This window comes from Oryx dammah, unplaced genomic scaffold (assembly GCF_014754425.2).
Source record: "Oryx dammah isolate SB20612 unplaced genomic scaffold, SCBI_Odam_1.1 HiC_scaffold_27, whole genome shotgun sequence".
In the NCBI taxonomy this organism is placed as follows: domain Eukaryota; kingdom Metazoa; phylum Chordata; class Mammalia; order Artiodactyla; family Bovidae; genus Oryx; species Oryx dammah.
The window spans coordinates 15848543-15867295 of record NW_024070211.1 but is presented as its reverse complement, the minus strand read 5'-3'; the positions used below and the strand labels follow the sequence as shown (position 1 = coordinate 15867295).

The 18753-nt window shown below is 46.6% G+C and overlaps 1 protein-coding gene across 3 annotated transcripts in view; it reads left to right on the top strand.

The window, feature by feature from the left end:
- The window catches only part of DIS3L2 (DIS3 like 3'-5' exoribonuclease 2), a 362916-nt gene that overhangs the window by 298988 nt on the left and 45175 nt on the right, over positions 1–18753 (top strand). For 2 of the 3 annotated variants that reach the window (XM_040228111.1, XM_040228112.1), the window contains exon 14: positions 16421–16500. In XM_040228111.1, coding sequence (XP_040084045.1) covers positions 16421–16500 — 80 coding nt within the window. Of the gene's footprint in view, positions 1–16420; positions 16511–18753 lie in introns of all 3 variants that reach the window. The other variant, XM_040228114.1, reaches the window with a different exon arrangement.

The window sequence follows — 18753 nt, the reverse complement described above, 5'->3', positions numbered from 1 at the left end:
CCGACCACGATAGAAGCAGATTTCCCACATCCGGACTGTCAGAAGCCAGCCTCCGCCATGCTCTAGCAGGTCGTCGCGGCCTCTTCCCTTCCCAGGCAGGGATTAACAGACAAGTTGTTGCTGGTGCAGAGGTGCAGGGCAGCTCCACCTTGAGACACATCTGCCAACCTGGCGAGGCCTTGGGAGCTTTTTGTTGAGGCGCGAGCCTCGCGTTGGGGCACCGTGGCCTCCCTGCCTGCTGCTGCAGTGGGGAGCACCCCATCTGGAACACGGTCCAGTAGGGCTGCCTGTGACAGACGACCCTACCGCAATAGCTGGCCGGGCTCCTGAAGCCAACGGGGAGGCCATGAAGCGTGTGTCCTCTTGCAGAGTACCCCCCTGCTGCGTGTCCTGCACACAGAGAAGGGGCTTCCCAAATACCACTCCAGTTAAGAAATTGAACCCTCTTATTGTGGAAATGCCTCTTATTGTGGTATTAGAGTGATCACATCTGGAACTGTTGGGTCTCCCCCAGTCACTTGTTCCAGTGTGCTGTCCTCTAAATTTGATCTCAGCTCATTATAAGGAATAGCTCTAAGGCTTATTACATCAGGAACATTTATTTTGCCATAGCCAGGTACTGTTCTAATGTGCTTTCTCTCGTGTGATTTCCACACAACCCTGTGAAGTAGGTACCGTTATTGTCCTCATTTTACAGAGGAGGAAACTGAGGTGCAGAGAGGTAAGGTAACTTGCCTGGGGGTCGAGTTGCTCATAGGAAGTAAAGCCAGGGTTCGAAACCAGCTTCTGAAGTGTCTGTACTCTTTCCTTCTCTGCAGCGTTGCTTGTTGTTTAAAGGGACCTCCACTCACAGGTGAAATGAACTCCTTTCTAATATAAGGCCTGTGTCCCAGGCAGGAGGGTTGCTGCTAAAGGTGACCTTTTAAGAGTGCTGGAAAGAAAACCTGTCTGGTGCTCTGGACAGTTATCCTAGAGGATCCCCAAGGTCCCTGCAGTCTGTAGGGGGGCCTCTGACAGCCCCCCAAGTTCCAGCTCAGAGCCCCTTGAGAGATTACACAAATGTTGGAGGGAAAACACATTTCTGCCCAATGAAACTGTTTCCTTAAGATTATTGTGAAACTTATTCTTTTTAACATTGAACATTACCTCTAGTTTCTTAAACGATTTTCAACTCTGTGAGATTATCCAAAGATTCTCTATTACCAAAGCTGATTTTTCAGTTAGCAAGGCAAACAGAAAGTCTGCTCTGCTGGATCCGAGCCCTTTCTAATATCCTCCCCTAACCTCCTTAGATGTTTTTGATCTTTGTATATCATCCTAGCTATAAGCTGCTTTCTGTATTTTCTTTAAAGATCACAGTGCTCGTCTGTTCTCTGGTTTTTACCATAGTTAGAATGGTACCTATTTGAGTGATATATCGTTCAAAAAGAAAAGGCTTTTTAAGACACTAATCATTATTTTGGACGAGAATAGAAAGCTCCCGTAACCCCAGGTATGGTTCCCCTAGGTGTCCCTTTCAGGCTGTTGTGAGCAATTGAGTAAGTGTTGTCCGATCAATAGGCATTTTGTGACTGGATGGCTGTGGACAGTGATGGTTTTGCCAGGAGGCACTGCTAAGCCACTGCTGTAGGTGAAGGCAGGAGCAGGACAGTGGGGCAGATTGGCAGCCCTCAGACCAGAATGTTGTCCTGGAATACGTTGTCCAGACACTTGGCCTCATCTGGGTGGAAGGAAACACGGTGGTGTGGAATCAAGTCATGAACTTTGACAGTTGCTCTTGGCCACATAAGACAGCAGGATGCAAGGGGATTCTTCTCTGCTGCCTCTTTATGAAGCATCTAAAGATGTGAGCACTGGGCCTCCTAATTCAGAGCTTCTCTTCTGACAGATTTAGCAGGGACTTATTACCATGGCTTTCTTCCAGTAAACCTAGAAAATATCTCACATTCATCCATAAAACAAACCATGGGGATGACCATAAAGGAACTCAGCCCCATTTTACAGGTGGGAAGGCTAAGGCCTTCATAACCCCACACCAGCCCGGAGTCCAGGGAGGAAGAGAGGCAAGGCCAGGGCTGCTGGCTTCCAGCGTGGGGTTATATAACTGCAACTCCTCAAGTCCCTGGAAACTGAGGCCAATTCCCTGGAAGATCATTCTGTTCTCTCCTGTTTTTTCAAGAATAGAGCCAGCTTGATCACTGGCTCTGAGGCTTGTGTCCCGTTTTCTTTCTTCCACAAACTGAGTGCCTACCATCAGGATCCTTGTTCAGTCAAGTTGTATTCGAACTTGCCCGGATCTCCTATTTTTACGTATGTTTGGCTTTTATTTTATTTATGTGTACTCTTAACTGTTTCCAAAACGGATTTGAGGAGACTTACAACAAAGGGAATACACAGTAAAATGAATACAGTAGAAAGAAAAATGGAAAATCAGAAGCAAGGAGAGGAGGCAGGAGTAACAGGACACCTAGAAGAGTGAGCATAACTCCTGTGATCGGGCATCATATTTCCTGGTTTCAGTATCAGAAATGCAGAGGTAGAAACTAGGTAGCAAGGATGCTGAAGTGGGGTCCCTGCTGAGGGGATATTCTCCACATTTTGCTGTCAGCCACGGGCTTTAGAAAACAAATGACTAGGCCGCAGAACGGATAACATATTCTAAATGCCAAGGGACCCAGACAGTCTCTCTCCACGATGCACAGCCAGCTCCATGCACATGGAGGGGCCACATGCAGCCCGCCACCATCCACAGGGACACTCCTTTGTGGAAGCAGCTTCAGGCAGCTCCCATCCCAAAGAGTGGTTGGCTTGAGCCCTAGAGCTGAGCAGAGATACTTCTGATGTGGTCGTGTCCCAACACAAGTCACCCTCTTTGGCCATGAAGACCCTCAAACCAGCTCCTGCTGTGGGGGTGTTGAGCACCTTTGTGACACCGTCCCCACCGCTGACTGTGTGTGACAGCTGTAGACTTGCTCCTCATGCTTTGTGTTCCTTGTCGTCATATTTCTCAGGGATTTGAGGAGCCTAAGGGGAGGCCCAGTGACCAGGAAAGGGCCTGGCCAGGAAGCCTGGGGCAGAGGAGAGCCTTTTGTGCCAGCCCAGGCGCTGGGGAGGGCAGTGGGCACTTCTGTGCTCATCTCACCCAGTGAGAAAGGCAGAGGTGCCGTGGGGCCACGGCCGGCAGAGCTCCAGTGGCCTCGCCATGCTGGTGAGCCATGAGGTGACCCTCGCATGGCGGACAGGACTGGCTTGCTGACTGAGGCTGACCCAGCGTGAACCAACCAGGCTGTGTCTCCCGAATAAGAGCACCCTTCCCCATGGGCTTCCCTTGTAGGTCAGTCTGTAAAGAATCGGCCTGCAGTGCAAGTAGACCTGGATTCGATCCCTGGGTCAGGAAGATCCCCTGGAGACGGAAATGGCAACCCCCTCCAGTATCCTTGCCTGGAAAATCTCATGGACAGAGGAGCCTGGTGGGCTGCAGTCCATGGGGTCGCAAAGAGTTGGGCATGACTGAGCGGCTAACACTTACTTACTCCCCATGGGTTGACCATAGCTGTGGAGACAGGTGGCTTTTCTGAGCAAGTAAAAATACCTTAGCTTTGAAGAATCTTTGACTTGTCATTCTCTTAAATGAATATTTATTGGCGTATAAGTGCTTTACAACGTTGTGTCAGTTTCTGCCATACAGCAAAAGTGAGTCAGGTATATGTTTACATATATCCCCTCTGTTTTGGATTTCCTTCCCATTTAGGTCAACACAGAGCCCTGGGTAGAGTTCCCTGTGCTGTGCAGTAGGTTCTCATTAGTTATCTATTTTATACACAGGAGTGTGTATATGTGGCCTGGTAAAGAGTTCACCTACCAATGCAGGAGACCCAAGAGACGCAGGTTCAATCCCTAGGTTGGGAAGATCCCCTGGAGAAGGAAATGGGGAACCAGTATATTCTCCAGGCAAGAATACTCACTCCAGTATTCTTGCCTGGATAATCCCATGGACAAAGGATCCTGGCGGGATACAGTCACAAAGAGTTGGACACGACTGACTTACCACACACGCATGGTGTATATATGTCAATCCCAATCTCCCAATTCATCCCACCACTCCTTCCCCCCTTGGTGTTCATATGATTATTCTCTACATCTTTGTCTCCATTTCTGCCTTGCAAATAAGATCATCTATACCCTTTGGGCTTCCCTGGTGGTTCAGATGGTAAAGAATTGCAGGAGACCCAGGTTCAATCCTTAGGTCAGGGGGAAGATCCCTTGGAAAAGGGAATGGCTACCCATCTGAGTATTATTTCTTGGAGAATTCCATGGACAGAGGAGCCTGGTGGGGCTGCAAAGAGTCGGACACGACTGAGCAGCTTTCACTCACATACCCTTTTTCCAAATTGCACATACACACGTTAATATACAATATTTATTTTTCTCTTTCTGACTTCACTCTGTGACTTGACCTGTCATTTTGAACCTTAATGAGGATGGAACGAGCCTCTGGAACAAGGTGCAATGGAGTCAGGAGAAGTGGCCTTAAGTGAAAACACAGCTGTGGGGTTTATAGACGCCTCTGCAGGGAGGCGTCATCCAGTGGGATCGGCCAGCCTCGCTATAGACTTTCCAACACTAATGAATTGGGAACTCCATGCTGAACAGGATTTAGTTTGATGGGTCGCTGTGCCAGCAGATGGATGTATTTTTCTTGAAAGACCAAGGTGCCAGAAACCTCCGTGATTACGTTACTGGAGCAAGGTTCTTTTTTGTGGTTTGTGCCGTTGAGCGTCAGGACTGCAGGATTCTCTTGCTCTTTCTCACTCTTATTTTTTCCAGGTCAGAACCAGAGCTTGGGGTGGGGAGGAAAATCCTGCTGAATGAGCAAGTTCTTTCTTAAAAAGCTCTCTCCAAGTCCAAAAAGACTTCAGTGGACTTAGGAGAAAGAAACTTAATACATTGCCGTAGAATCACTGTGAACCAAGTGAAAGCCAAGTCCACAGCATCTTTGTCTTATAAAAGAAAGCAGAGAGGAGATGGAAAAAAAGGAAATAATGCTGAGGAAATCCAAACCAAACAATGAAAACTAAAGAAGAAAAACTAACGATCACCTCAGAGAGAATGTGAAGATTTCCTTCTAATAAGATTTTCTCGGTTTGCAAAACCGAGGCTCAGGTAGAAGTAACTTCACTATTCTTTTTTAAGTGTGCCATAAATAGCATACCTGAGATGTTCGAACTGTGATGGGATTTGCCACTTTGGGCTTCAGGAAGAGTTGGACACCCTGCATGACCCTTGGACTGTGAGGGAAAAGTCGGCTATGGAGAGGCTGGAGGTGTCCCAGCCTGGTCCCTGACCTGCGTTTGAACCTTGGTCCTAATAGCTAGCAGATTGAAGCAAGCTCACAGGCCTCCTGCAGAAACCATGTTGGTTTGAACCAGAGCAGTCCTGGCCCCAGATCCAGCACTCTGCTTTCACCAGCTACCTCTCTTGTTACACCCCTGTGAGAGGAACTCAGAGTGGGGTCATGGGGCTCGCCCTTATTCCGTCACCGAGCAGCCTGTGGAGAGGGAAACCACTCTCTTCTGCATGGCCTGCAGGTGCCGTCCAGACCATGGCCAGAAAGACAGCTGGGTGCCCATCAGAGGCCACCTTGGTTCTGAACAAGACAGGCCATTCCTAAACTTCTTAATGCGTCTCTTACCCTTCTTAGATCAGGCCAGCATTTTCAAAAGCACTGGAGTCTCTGAGATATTACGTAGCTGTTTGGAGTTTAGTACCACATGGCCTGTGTGTCTGTTCCCCAGGAGTGTGGCTGTTTGGGAATGCCAGCTGTGCACCTGAGCGGACTAAAGACCAATTTGCTCCTTAGCCCAGGGGAACATCTCACAAGCCGCCCTCAGCCATCTTTGTTGTCCAGTCCCATTCCTCTCTTCCAGTTATTCTCATGAATGTAATCCGGCCCGTTGGCATCCCTGGGCTGATGTACAAAGAAAGGTCTCTTTCCTTTCATGAATACATTAAATGACTCCATGGACCCCTCTGCTGCTTGGCCTGGGGCATTCGTTCTTCCCCTGAGATTCACCCGAACGCCCTTCCTCAAGCGGTGTCTGAGAGCCCTGAGGAAGCCTGCCTCAGTCCTAAGTCAGTCAGTCTTAATGCTCACCTATTGCGCCAGCTGGGAAGATGGCCCTGTAGTCTCGCTTGCCAAGACTCAGGGGGCTGAAGGAGGACTGTTGCAGGCCCAACAACTCCAACAGGGCCTGCACCCCATATTCCCACAGTCTGTGGGGGAGGCCTCCAGCCTCTTCCGCTCACCCCAGCTCCTTCAGATCACTCACAGTGCGGGTTTCCCCAGGGCCCACCCTGAAGTGGGCAGGCAAGGCCAGAAGGGGTCCCAACACTTTGCCCTCCTCTGGGGTCTAGCCTGAGCCCCTGGACGCCATAGGCTTTTCTCTTCCTTCTCTTCCTTCCGGCTTGTCTTTTGTGCAGAAGAAAACCTTACCTCTAAGCAGACCCATTTAAAGCCTCCCTCCTCTGCTGGTGGAAGTCGACAGAGCAGCCTTGTCACTGCCTCATGGTTCCTTTGCTGCCTTCCCTCTGTACGCAGTACAGGAATGTCGTGCAGTTGGAAACTGTCCTCCCAGGGAGAAGGTTGACTCATAGCGGGCTCTTCTGCTTGACATGGCACTGCTTCTGGAAAGGGAAGGCCAGACCTCATGACGTCTCAGAGCAGCTGTCATCCTGGCAGGCCAGCGGCCCAAGCCGAGCCGCTCAGTGGACGGGCCCTGATTAGAGCCAGCACTGGCACAGAGGGTGGCCTCTAGGCCTGCCTGTTTCTTCACCACGCTTGGCTCGTGAGGCGTCTTCCATAAGTATTGTGGAGCGATGGACTGAGCTCCTCTTCAGAGGCACTGTGAGATGGGAGCCCCTGGGCACTGAGAGGACTTGAGCCGCGGCTGGCAGTCTGGAGGTAGAGTGACTGAAAGCAGGCAGACGTGCACAGGCTCTCTTTACAGAAGTGAGGACTTACAAACTCCATAAAGTGGGGTGACTTCAGGAGCCTGCAGGGGGCGTGATTCTGTGTCTGTAAATGAAATGACCGGAGCAGTTTTTGGTTGACAGGTAAACAAGATGCTCTGAACCTCTGCTCTGCAGTTCAGCTCAACACCAGGCTTTGGGCACCTGCTGTGGACAGAGCTAGGGCACTGAATGCCTGGGGTACCTGGTAAAGCTCCCACTCCTGATCCCTTGGACGCCCTGGGGAAGAACAGCCATGCCTCCAGTCCCCAGAGGAGGGAACTGGAAGATCCACTCTTACAGAGAGAATCTTGAAGGATGAATGAGATCTTGCTGGGACAGACCAGAAGGACTCCCCCAGAAGCACATGGAAGGGCCTGGAGGTCTGACGTGCCTGGCACTGTCCAGACTTGCAGTGAGCAGTGCGGTGTGGAAGGAGAGCATGGAGCCTTGTGGCAGGAGGAGGCCGGGGCACCCTTCCCATCGGGCTGACTCCAGCTTCTCCTCCAAGACTTCGTCCTCTCCCCCAAGGCCCTCCCCGGTGGGCTCACCCGCCTCAGCACTTGCCACCTCACCCGACCCTTGGTCGCAGTCCACATTCAATTATGCGGCAGCCAACCCACAGAAGGACTGGACTGTGTTTCATTCATTTCTATATTTCTGATGTATAGACAGCAGGAGAAGCCATCAAAGGTCCTTACAGAGGGCCATGTCATCAGGCTTGTGTTTAGAAGGATGACTCAGCTGCGTTATGGAGAGTGGATTAGAGCAAGTGGAGCCAAGGAAGTGGAGTGTGTCGGTGTCCTTGAGAGAAATAATGAGTGGTTACAAAGAGCAGCTGAGGCCCGGGAGGCTGGCAGGGAGCAGGCTCGGCTCTTGTCAAGGCCCTGGCTCTGGTCTTCTCAGGTCTTTTGAGTCTGCTTCCTTCCTGAGCTGGCTTCCTCCTCGGGCTAGTAGCAAGCGAGTTGCAACAATTCTGGCCCTCGCGCTCGGAAGCACCCAGCAAACATTGGCCTCCACTGGATCACATGTCCATTCCTGAACCCATTCCTAGGGCCAGGAAATGCCATGCACTGACTGGCTTAGGTTCCTGATCAGTTACTGGAATGTATGTGAGGTCACCTTAGAACTGCCAGGCCCAGCCCTGGAGACTGGATCTGCTTCCCTCTGAATCCCCTGGCCTGGGGCAGGAGGGTATAGCTGAATGAAGCTAGTCTCGTGAGGAAGGAGAAAGTGACTGCTGGACATGCTCTTACACCTGCAGGGGGACCAGTTGGACTGATTTATTCATGTACAGAGGAACCAGTTGGACTGATTCATTCATGTAGAACTGTTCACACAGTAGGTGCCTACACACACCCACACAACCAGAACACCTCCAGGACACGCCTTCTGAATTGGTTTATCTGGGAAACAGTGTGCAATCATACTGAATTGATATGCGACCTCTCACGGAAGACCCCACCCCCACCCCAACCTTGGACTCTCCATTTCTTGACCTTTCTTTCAATCTTGTGATTGACTGTTCCGTCTCCAAGATCATATACAACCTGACCACAGCCCCCAGTCATTCCCACTCCCTCATCCAGTTCAGTTCAGTTCATTTCAGTCGTGTCCAACTCTTTCTGACCCCATGGACTGCAACACACCAGACTTCCCTGTCCATCACCAACTCCTAGAGTTTACTCATAACTCATGTCCATTGAGTCAGTGATGCCATCCAACCATTTCATCCTCTGTTGTCCCCTTCTTGTCCTGCTTTCAATCATTCCCAGCATCAGGGTCTTTTCCAATGAGTCAGCTCTTCGCATCAGGTGGCCAAAGTATTGGAGATTCAGCTTCAGCATCAGTCCTTTCAATGAATATTCAGGACTGATTTCCTTTAGGATGGACCGGTTGGATCTCCTTGCAGTCCAAGGGACTCTCAAGAGTCTACTCCAACACCACAGTTCAAAAGCATTAATTGTTCGGTGCTCAGCTTTCTTTATAGTCCAACTCTCACATCCATACATGACTACTGGATAAACCATAGCCATGACTAGATGGACCTTCATTAGCAAAGTAATGTCTCTGCTTTTTGATATGCTATCTAGGTTGGTCATAACTTTTCTTCCAAGGAGTAAGCATATTTATTTCATGGCTGCAGTCACCATCTGCAGTGATTTTAGAGCCCCAAAGAATAAAGTCTGCCACTGTTTCCACTGTTTCTCCATCTACTTGCCATGAAGTGATGGGATCAGATGCCATGATCTTTGTTTTCTAAATGTTGAGCTTTAAGCCAACTTTTTCACTCTCCTCTTTCATTTTCATCAAGAGGCTCTTTAGTTCTTCTTCATTTCCTGCCGTAATGGTGGTGTCATCTGCATATCTGAGGTTATTGAGATTTCTCCCAGCAATCATGATTCCAGCTTGTGCTTCATCCAGCCAAATGTTTCTCATGACGTACTCTGCATATAAGTGAAATAAGCAGGGTGACAATATACAGCCTTGATGTACTCCTTTTCCTATTGGAACCAGTCTGTTATTCCACGTCCAGTTCTAACTGTTGCTTCCTGACCTGCCTACAGGTTTCTCAAGAGGCAGGTCAGGTGGTCTGGTATTCCCATCTCTTTCAGAATTTTCCACAGTTCATTGTGATCCACAAAGTCAAAGGCTTTGGCATAGTCAGTAAAGCAGAAATAGATGTTTTTCTGGAACTCTTTTGTTTTTCGATGATCCAGCAGATGTTGGCAATTTGATCTCTGGTTCCTCTGCCTTTTCTAAAACCACCTTGAACATCTGGAAGTTCACGGTTCACGTATTGTTGAAGCCTGGCTTGGAGAATTTTGAGCATTACTTTGCTAGCATGTGAGATGAGTGCAGTTGTGCAGTAGTTTGAGCATTCTTTAGCAATGCCTTTCTTAGGGATTGGAATGAGAACTGACCTTTTCCAGTCCTGTGGCCACTGCCGAGTTTTCCAAATTAGCTGTCATATTGACTGTAGCACTTTCACAGCATAATCTTTATGAATTTGAAATAGCTCAACTGGAATTCCATCACCCCAACTGGCTTTATTTGAAGTGATGCTTCCTAAGGCCCACTTGACTTCGCATTCCAGGATGTCTGTCTTTAGGTGAGTGATCACACCATCGTGATTATCTCGGTCATGAAGATATTTTTTGTACAGTTCTTCTGTGTATTCTTGCCATCTCTTAATATCTTCTGCTTCTGTTAGGTCCATATCATTTCTGTCCTTTATGGTGCCCAGCTTTGCATGAAATGTTCCCTTGGTATCTCTAACTTTCTTGAAGAGATCTCTAGTCTTTCCCATTCTATTGTCTTCCTCTATTTCTTTGCATTGATCACTGAGAAAGGCTTTCTTATCTCTCCTTCCTATTCGTTGGAATTCTGCATTCAGATGGGTTTATCTTTCCTTTTCACCTTTGCTTTTGGCTTCTCTTCTTTTCTCAGCTATTTGTAAGGCTTCCTCAGACAGCTCTTTCGCTTTTTTGCATTTCTTTTTCTTGGGGATGGTCTTGCTCCAGGTCTCTTGTACAATGTCATGAACCTCTGTCCGTAGTTCATCAGGCATTCTGTCTATCAGATCTAGTCCCTTAAACCTATTTCTCACTTCCACTGTATAATCATAAAGGATTTGATTTAGGTCATACCTGAATGGTCTAGTGGTTTTCCCTACTTACTTCAATTTAAGTCTGAATTTGACATTAAGGAGTTCATGATCTGAGCCACAGTCAGCTTCTGGTCTTGTTTTTGCTGACTGTATAGAGTTTCTCCATCTTTGGCTGCAAAGAATATAATCAATCTGATTTTGGTGTTGACCATCTGGCGATGTCCATGTGTAGAGTCTTCTCTTGTGTTGTTGGAAGAGGGTGTTTGCTATGACCAGTGTGTTCTCTTGGGAAAATTCTATTAGCCTTTGCCCTGCTTCATTTTGTATTCCAAGGCCAAACTTGCCTGTTACTCCAGGTATCTCTTGACTTCCTACTTTTGCATTCCAGTCCCCTATAACAAAAAGGACATCTTTTTTTGGTGTTAGTTCTAGAAGATTTTGTTGGTCATCATACAACCGTTCAGCTTCAGCTTCTTCAGCATTAGTGGTTGGCTCATAGACTTGGATTCGGAGAAGGCAATGGCAACCCACTCCAGTACTCTTGCCTGGAAAATCCCATGGACAGAGGAGCCTGGTAGGCTGCAGTCCACGGAGTAGCAAAGAGTTGGGCACGACTGAGCGACTTCACTTTCACTTTTCACTTTCATGCATTGGAGAAGGAAATGACAACCCACTCCAGTATTCTTGCCTGGAGAATCCCAGGGACAGAGGAGCCTAGTGGGCTGCCGTCTATGGGGTCGCACAGAGTCGAACACAACTGAAGCAACTTAGCAGCAGCAGCAGCATAGACTTGGATTAAGAATTAAGTTTTCCAATTTTCCTGTTAGTAAGGACAACAGATTTTATTTCATCATGTTTCTCATAAAGACTTTGGAAAATGCAAAGAAAGTCAAGACATCACTGTTGCAGTTTTGAGAGTCTCTTGGACAGCAAGGAGATCAAACCAGTCGATCCTAAAGGAGATCAACCCTGAAAATGCATTGGTAGGACTGATGCTGAAGCTGAAGCTCTGATACTTTGGCCACCTGATGAGAAGAGCCGACTTATTGGAAAAGATCCTGATGTTGGGAAAGATAGAAGGTAGGGAGAGAAGGGGATGACAGAGTTCAAGATGATTGGAGGGCATCACCAACTCAGTGGACATGAGCTTGAGCAAGCTCCTGGCAATGGTGAAGGACAGGGAATCCTGGCATGCTGCAGTCCTGGGGGTTGCAAAGAATTGGACATGAATGAGCAACTGAACAACGACAACAATTGCTGTTGCCATTTTGACATTGTTCCTTCCAGTCTTCTATGCCATCTGTGGTTTTTTTTTTAAATGTACTTTTTTGGGGGTATGTGATCAAATATGATTATATTCTTTGCAGCCAAAGATGGAGAAGCTCTATACAGTCAGCAAAAACAAGACTGGGAGCTGACTGTGGCTCAGATCATGAACTCCTTATTGCCAAATTCAGACTTAAATTGAAGAAAGTAGAGAAAACCACTAGACCATTCAGGTATGACCTAAATCAAATCCCTTGTGATTATACAATGGAAGTGAGAAATAGAGTTAAGGGACTAGATCTGATAGATAGAGTGCCTGATAAACTATGGAAAGAGGTTCGTGACATTGTACAGGAGACAGGGATCAAGACCATCCCCATGGAAAAGAAATGCAAAAAAAGCAAAATGGCTGTCTGAGGAGGCCTTACAAATAGCTGTGAAAAGGAGAGAAATAAAAAGCAAAGGAGAAAAGGAAAGATAAGCATCTGAATGCAGAGTTCCAAAGAATAGCAAGAAGAGATAAGAAAGCCTTCCCCAGCGATCAATGCAAAGAAATAGAGGAAAACAACAGAATGGGAAAGACTAGAGATCTCTTCAAGAAAATTAGAGATACCAAGGGAACATTTCATGCAAAGATGGGCTCCATAAAGGACAGAAATGGTATGGACCTTACAGAAGCAGAAGATATTAAGAAGAGGTGGCAAGAATACACAGAAGAACTGTACAAAAAAGATCTTCATGACCCAGATAATCACAATGGTGTGATCACTCACCTAGAGCCAGACATCCTGGAATGCAAAGTCAAGTGGACCTTAGAAAGCATCACTATGAACAAAGCTAGTGGAGGTGATGGAATTCCAGTTGAGCTGTTTGAAATCTTGAAAGATTATGCTGTGAAAGTACTACAGTCAATATGCCAGCTAATTTGGAAAAGTCAGCAGTGGCCACAGGACTGGAAAAGGTCAGTTTTCATTCCAATCCCAAAGAAAGGCAATGCCACAGAATGCTCAAACTACCACACAATAGCACTCATCTCACACACTAGTAAAGTAATGCTCAAAATTCTCCAAGCCAGGCTTCAGCAGTACGTGAACCGTGAACTTCCAGATGTTCAAGGTGGTTTTAGAAAAGGCAGAGGAACCAGAGATCAAATTGTCAACATCTGCTGGATCATCGACAAAGCAAGAGAATTCCAGAAAAACATCTATTTCTGCTTTATTGACTATGCCAAAGCCTTTGACTGTGTGGATCACAACAAACTATGGAAAATTCTGAAAGAGATGGGAATACCAGACCACCTGACCTGCCTCTTGAGAAACCTGTCGGCAGGTCAGGAAGCAACAGTTAGAACTGGACATGGAACAACAGACTGGTTCCAAATAGGAAAAGGAGTACATCAAGGCTGTATATTGTCACCCTGCTTATTTCATTTAAATGCAGAGTACATCATGAGAAACGTTGGGCTGGAAGAAGCACAAGCTGGAATCAAGATTGCTGGGAGAAATATCAATAACGTCAGATATGCAGATGACACCACCCTTATGGCGGAAAGTGAAGAGGAACTGAAAAGCCTCTTGATGAAAGTGAAAGAGGAGAGTGAAAAAGTTGGCTTAAAGCTCAACATTCAGAAAACGAAGATCATGGCATCTGGTCCCATCACTTCATGGCAAATAGATGGGGAAACAGTGGAAACAGCGTCAGACTTTATTTTGGGGGGCTCCAAAATCAATCACTGCAGATGGTGATTGCAGCCATGAAATTAAAAGGTGCTTATTCCTCGGAAGGAAAGTTATGACCAACCTAGATAGTGTATTGAAAAGCAGAGGCATTATTTTGCCAACAAAGGTCCGTCTAGTCAAGGCTATGGTTTTTCCAGTGGTCATGTATGGATGTGATAGTTGGACTTTGAGGAAAGCTGAGTGCCGAAGAATTGATGCTTTTGAACTGTGGTGTTGGAGAAGACTCTTGAGAGTCCCTTGGACTGCAAGGAGATCCAACCACTCCGTTCTAAAGGAGATCAGTCCTGGGTGTTCATTGGAGGGACTGATGTTGAAGCTGAAACTCCCAATACTTTGACCACCTCATGCGAAGAGTTGAGTCATTGGAAAAGACCCTGATGCTGGGAGGGATTGGGGGCAGGAGGAGAAGGGGACGACAGAGGATGAGATGGCTGGATGGTATCACCGACTCAATGGACGTGAGTTTGAGTGAACTCTGGGAGTTGGTGATGGACAGGGAGACCTGGCGTGCTGCAATTCATGGGGTCACAAAGAGTCGGACATGACTGAGCAACTGAACTGAACTGATCAAATATGCATCTTTCTTCTTTTCATCTAACCCAAATATTTCCCCTGGTTAATAAAAATTCTTCATAAACCATTTAACAGCCGTATGCTATTCTGCACCTGACTCTAGTATGGTTTATTTAACTATTCTGCTATTTCTGGTTTTTCAGAGTCTTTCCAATAAATAATACTGAAGTAAATATTTTTTTAAAAAAGGAAACTCTTTCCTCTACATTTCCAAGCCATTAATTTGTAACTTGAATCACTGAATCGAAGGCTTTGAAAATTTCTAAGCAGTAGAGTCTTTGAAATGGACTAAGTATATAGAGACCTGAATTTAGCTACAAAAAGGAAAGTAGAGAAAAAAAGGGGGATTGTAATTAACAGATATTTGTAAATAACTGTTTTCTGTTTTACTGAAAGAGGGCTGGGAAGATCCAAGAGGTGCTCTGTGGGGAAAACATGCATTTGACTTGAAGTTCCTGGCTCCATGCTGGTGAAGCAGGGCTTCTTTCTGCTTTTTTATTTTCATCTGGGTCAGTGAGAGGACAGGCCATTCCTACAAGCTCATGTCCCTCTAAGGAAGAGGAAAGGCATCCAGAATCTAATGATGCACATCAGTAGTTGTGTCAGCAGCTTTCAGTTAAAAAAAAAAAAAAAAAGCTATAATAATATATCCTCCTAATGTGCAGTTAATTTTAGTTAAAAATTTCCCTGGTGATTTTTAAAAATTTAATTGAAGTATTTTGGCCACACTGTGTGGCTTACAGGATCTTAGACTGAACCCCAGACCATCACAGTAAAATCACCAAGTCCTAACCACTGGACCTCCAGCAAATTCCCTCCCTAGTGATGTTTAAACCCAGGAAATTTGTAAATCTGTTAACTATCTCTGCATTTGGAAATAAATGTTAGAGCTGCCCTAGCTGTCCAGGCCCCAGCAGGACAGACACACCTCACAGAGCTCTGGCTTCTCAGCCACACCTGAACACTCCTCTTAGAATCCGGAAAGAAACCAAGACATCATCACCAGAATCCTTGTTCCTGATTTTCCCTAATCAGGAAAAATCTAAGGAGCGCCTCCAAGTCAACATGGCCAAAATCAGACGTTGGACTGTCTGCCCGTCCCCGCATTCAGTCCTCCAGCTCAGCAGTGGAACCACCACCTGCCTGGTTGTTAACATCAAAAACATGAACCATCCTCGACTTCCTGTTTTCTGTCCTCACATTCTCCAGCACCGAATCCATCGGCATATTCTGTCCATTCTGTTGCAGAACCTTTACTCGAGATCTCACATTGTCCATTTCTCTCCATCTTGCCCACCTGCCCTCTGGTCCCAGCCCCATCACCGCTCACCTGCACTGCTCAGTTGCCTGCCGCAGGAGCTCCTACTTCTGCCCTCCCCGCTGCGGTCTTTTCTCTAACGGACAAAGGTCTTTTCTGGAATAGACAAAGGGACCCTGCTAAAACATAACTTTGGTCGTGTCATCTACCCCTTTCTTAAAACATGTTAGAGGCTTCCCTTTGCTAGTAAGGTAAAGGTCAGAAATTCCAGCATGGCTGAGAAGGCCCTGCGTACCCTGCCCTGGCCTTCCTTTCCAGCATCATTGCCCAATATACGCCCCCCGGCCCCCAATCCAGCCTTCAGTTCCTGCAAGTCTTGCACCCAGGGCTCCACCAAGGAGGGCCCTCTTCTCTCCCCTCCATCCTTCCCACTGTCTAGGTAACCCCGTCTTCCCACTTTCCCAGTCTAGGTCAGGTTATTTACCCCTGTAGAAACACAGGAGGTTTTTTTTTTTTTCTTCTTCAGAGAACCTATTTAAAGTTTCACATATATATATATATATAGATATAGATATAGATATAGATATGTTTTTTCCATTCATCAGCACGATTATGTGATGGATGTCTGTCTCCTCTACTAAACCACAGGATCCTCTCTGCTACTGTTCTCTGCTGTTTCCCCATCAGCTCACTTAGGGTCTGGCACCAAATAGGGGCCTTAATAAAAGTTGGTTGCTCGCTGAATGGAGAACTTGAGTCCTGGTGACAGTTCTCCTTGACACCCATGTCCCTGTAAGGTGCGGGCTCTTCCCAGGGCAGGCAGGCCAGGTTCTCCACAACATGTCCTCTTGAGCGAAAGTGATTTTGCTTGTTTTCTTGTTTTTGTTTTTTTTTCATTTCAGCTGTCAGAATGAATAGAGCACACTGCCTAAAACGTACCTGTTTTTCTCTTCTCTCCTTATGCAGCTAAAGCTGGCTTTCACCCTGGACCACGAGACTGGGTTGCCTCAAGGATGTCATGTCTACGAGTACCGAGACAGCAACAAGTAAGCCACTGTGTGGGAAAGCGCGTCACCTGACCCTGTCCTATGGAGGTAGCACCCCTGGGCTTCCGTGTACGTGGCCTCCCTGACTAAGAGATCCTCAGGGAGGCAATCACACTTTTTGTGACTGTGTTAGAAAAGAGCTGGCCCAAAAGTATTTCTCCTGTAAAATCTCTTTTGCCCTTCTGTATAGGGTGTGAAAATACTTGTGTCAGAACAGACGTAATGTATTAGAAGTATTGGGTTGGCCAAAAGATTAGTGTAGGGCTTACGGGAAAACCCAGTCAAGGTTTTTAGCCAACCCAATATATTCCAAAGCGAACCTTCCTTTCCAGGCTGCAGCTCTTCTTGACCCCCCACCCCTACTTCATCTCCAATCATGGGCTTGCTTATTGGGCTCACTGTGTGACTTTTGCTGTAGTTCAGTCTGACTGTACTGTATATAGGAGTTTGTTGTGATAGTTCACCTGCCTTGTGAATTTGTTTTCCATTTTTTTAAATAATTTTTATTGGAATATAGTTGATTTACAATGTTGTGTTAGTTTCTGCTGTCCAACAAAGTGAATCAGTTTTCCATATACATGCATCTGCTGTTTTTTTAGATTCTTTTCCCATATAGGTCATGACAGAGTAATGAGCAGAGCTCCCTGTGCTATACAGTAGGTTCTTTTCAGTTATCTATTTTATATATAGTAGTGTGGATATGTCAATCCCAATCTCTCAATGTGTCCCTCCTCGTTACCTGGGGAATTTCAGAGATGGACCATTCGTGGGTACCTACAGAGGTTTAAGTTGCTGACTTTGTTCAAAGATGGCTCCTGGCATAGTTTTATACACTTCTTTTCTTCATCACAGGCTGCCTCCTTGACTGCATGTGTTTGTCTGTGGGACAGTGAAAGTGGTGATGAGTGAGGTGAGGGGTGTGCTCTGAAGAAGACGATGAGCGTGATGAATGGCGAAGGCAGCTACCACTGAGCACCTACTATGTGTATCACAGGCGAGGGGTCAGTCAGCTCAGTTTAGTCGCTCAGTCGTGTCCGACTCTTCGCGACCCCATGAATCACAGCACGCCAGGCCTCCCTGTCCATCACCAACTCCCAGAGTTCACTCATAACTCATGTCCATTGAGTTGGTGATGCCATCTAACCATCTCCTCCTGTCATCCCCTTCACCTCCTGCCCTCAATCTTTCCCAGTAGCAGGGTCTTTTCCAACGAGTCAGCTCTTCGCATCAGGTGACCAAGGTAGTGGAGTTTCAGCTTCAACATCAGTCCTTCCAGTGAACACCCAGGACTGATCTCCTTTAGGATGGACTGGTTGGATCTCCTTGCAGTCCAAGGGACTCTCAAGAATCTTCTCCAACACCACAGTTCAAAAGCATCAATTCTTCGATGCTCAGCTTTCTTTATAGTCCAACTCTCACATCCATACATGACTACTGGAAAAACCATAGCTTTGAGTAAATGGACTAGTCGAGGGATAGTATTGTAATTAAGTGTTATCCCACTTAATTCTCATGATAACCTGAAGAATTTTCTTCTATTACTACTGTATTTGCAGAAACTGAGGTCTAAGGAATGTAAGTAACTTGTTTAAGGTCACTTGCCACAGCTGAGTGAGGCAGAGTCAACATTATATCATGTTAACTCTGGGAAAAAAATAGATGAAAGACAGCTGATGTCCCAAGGTGCTACTCAGTGATGACAAGAATAGTCCCAACCTGGACGTGAGGACTAATTGTTTTAAGGACCCAAGCTGGTTAGTTTTACCCAGTGGAAGGATCAAATAGGCACATGCCAATGGAACCTTCTAGAAGAAAACTTGCATCTTCCTTAAGAACTTTTGCTCTGTTATTGGTGGCAGATGGGTTGCTGAGTGTCTTCAAGACCAAATCTCCATTCAGATTACTTTCAAAGTGTTACTCGTCTTTGTAATTTATCCTTAGGAGAATGCTATCCTAAGCTATTATGCACCCGCAATTCCCACCAAATCAGTCATTCAGGAAAGTTGACCAAGCATCCTTTAACACCATCACTCTTCTTGGAATAACAGTTCCAGGATTTCTAGGCCATCGTGTCAGAAGGCAGCCCTTCACATGACAAATTGTGGCCCCGGAAACACAGTGGTATCAGGTTCATGGCCTGACTCTCTGCTCTTTGAAAATAAGGTTGGCAGAGTTTCTGTTCAGTGGGAGAAGGGCAGTAGCTTGAAGTCCGTGTCTGAGCAGTTCAGAGGTCCGTTGTCATTGAAGCTGATC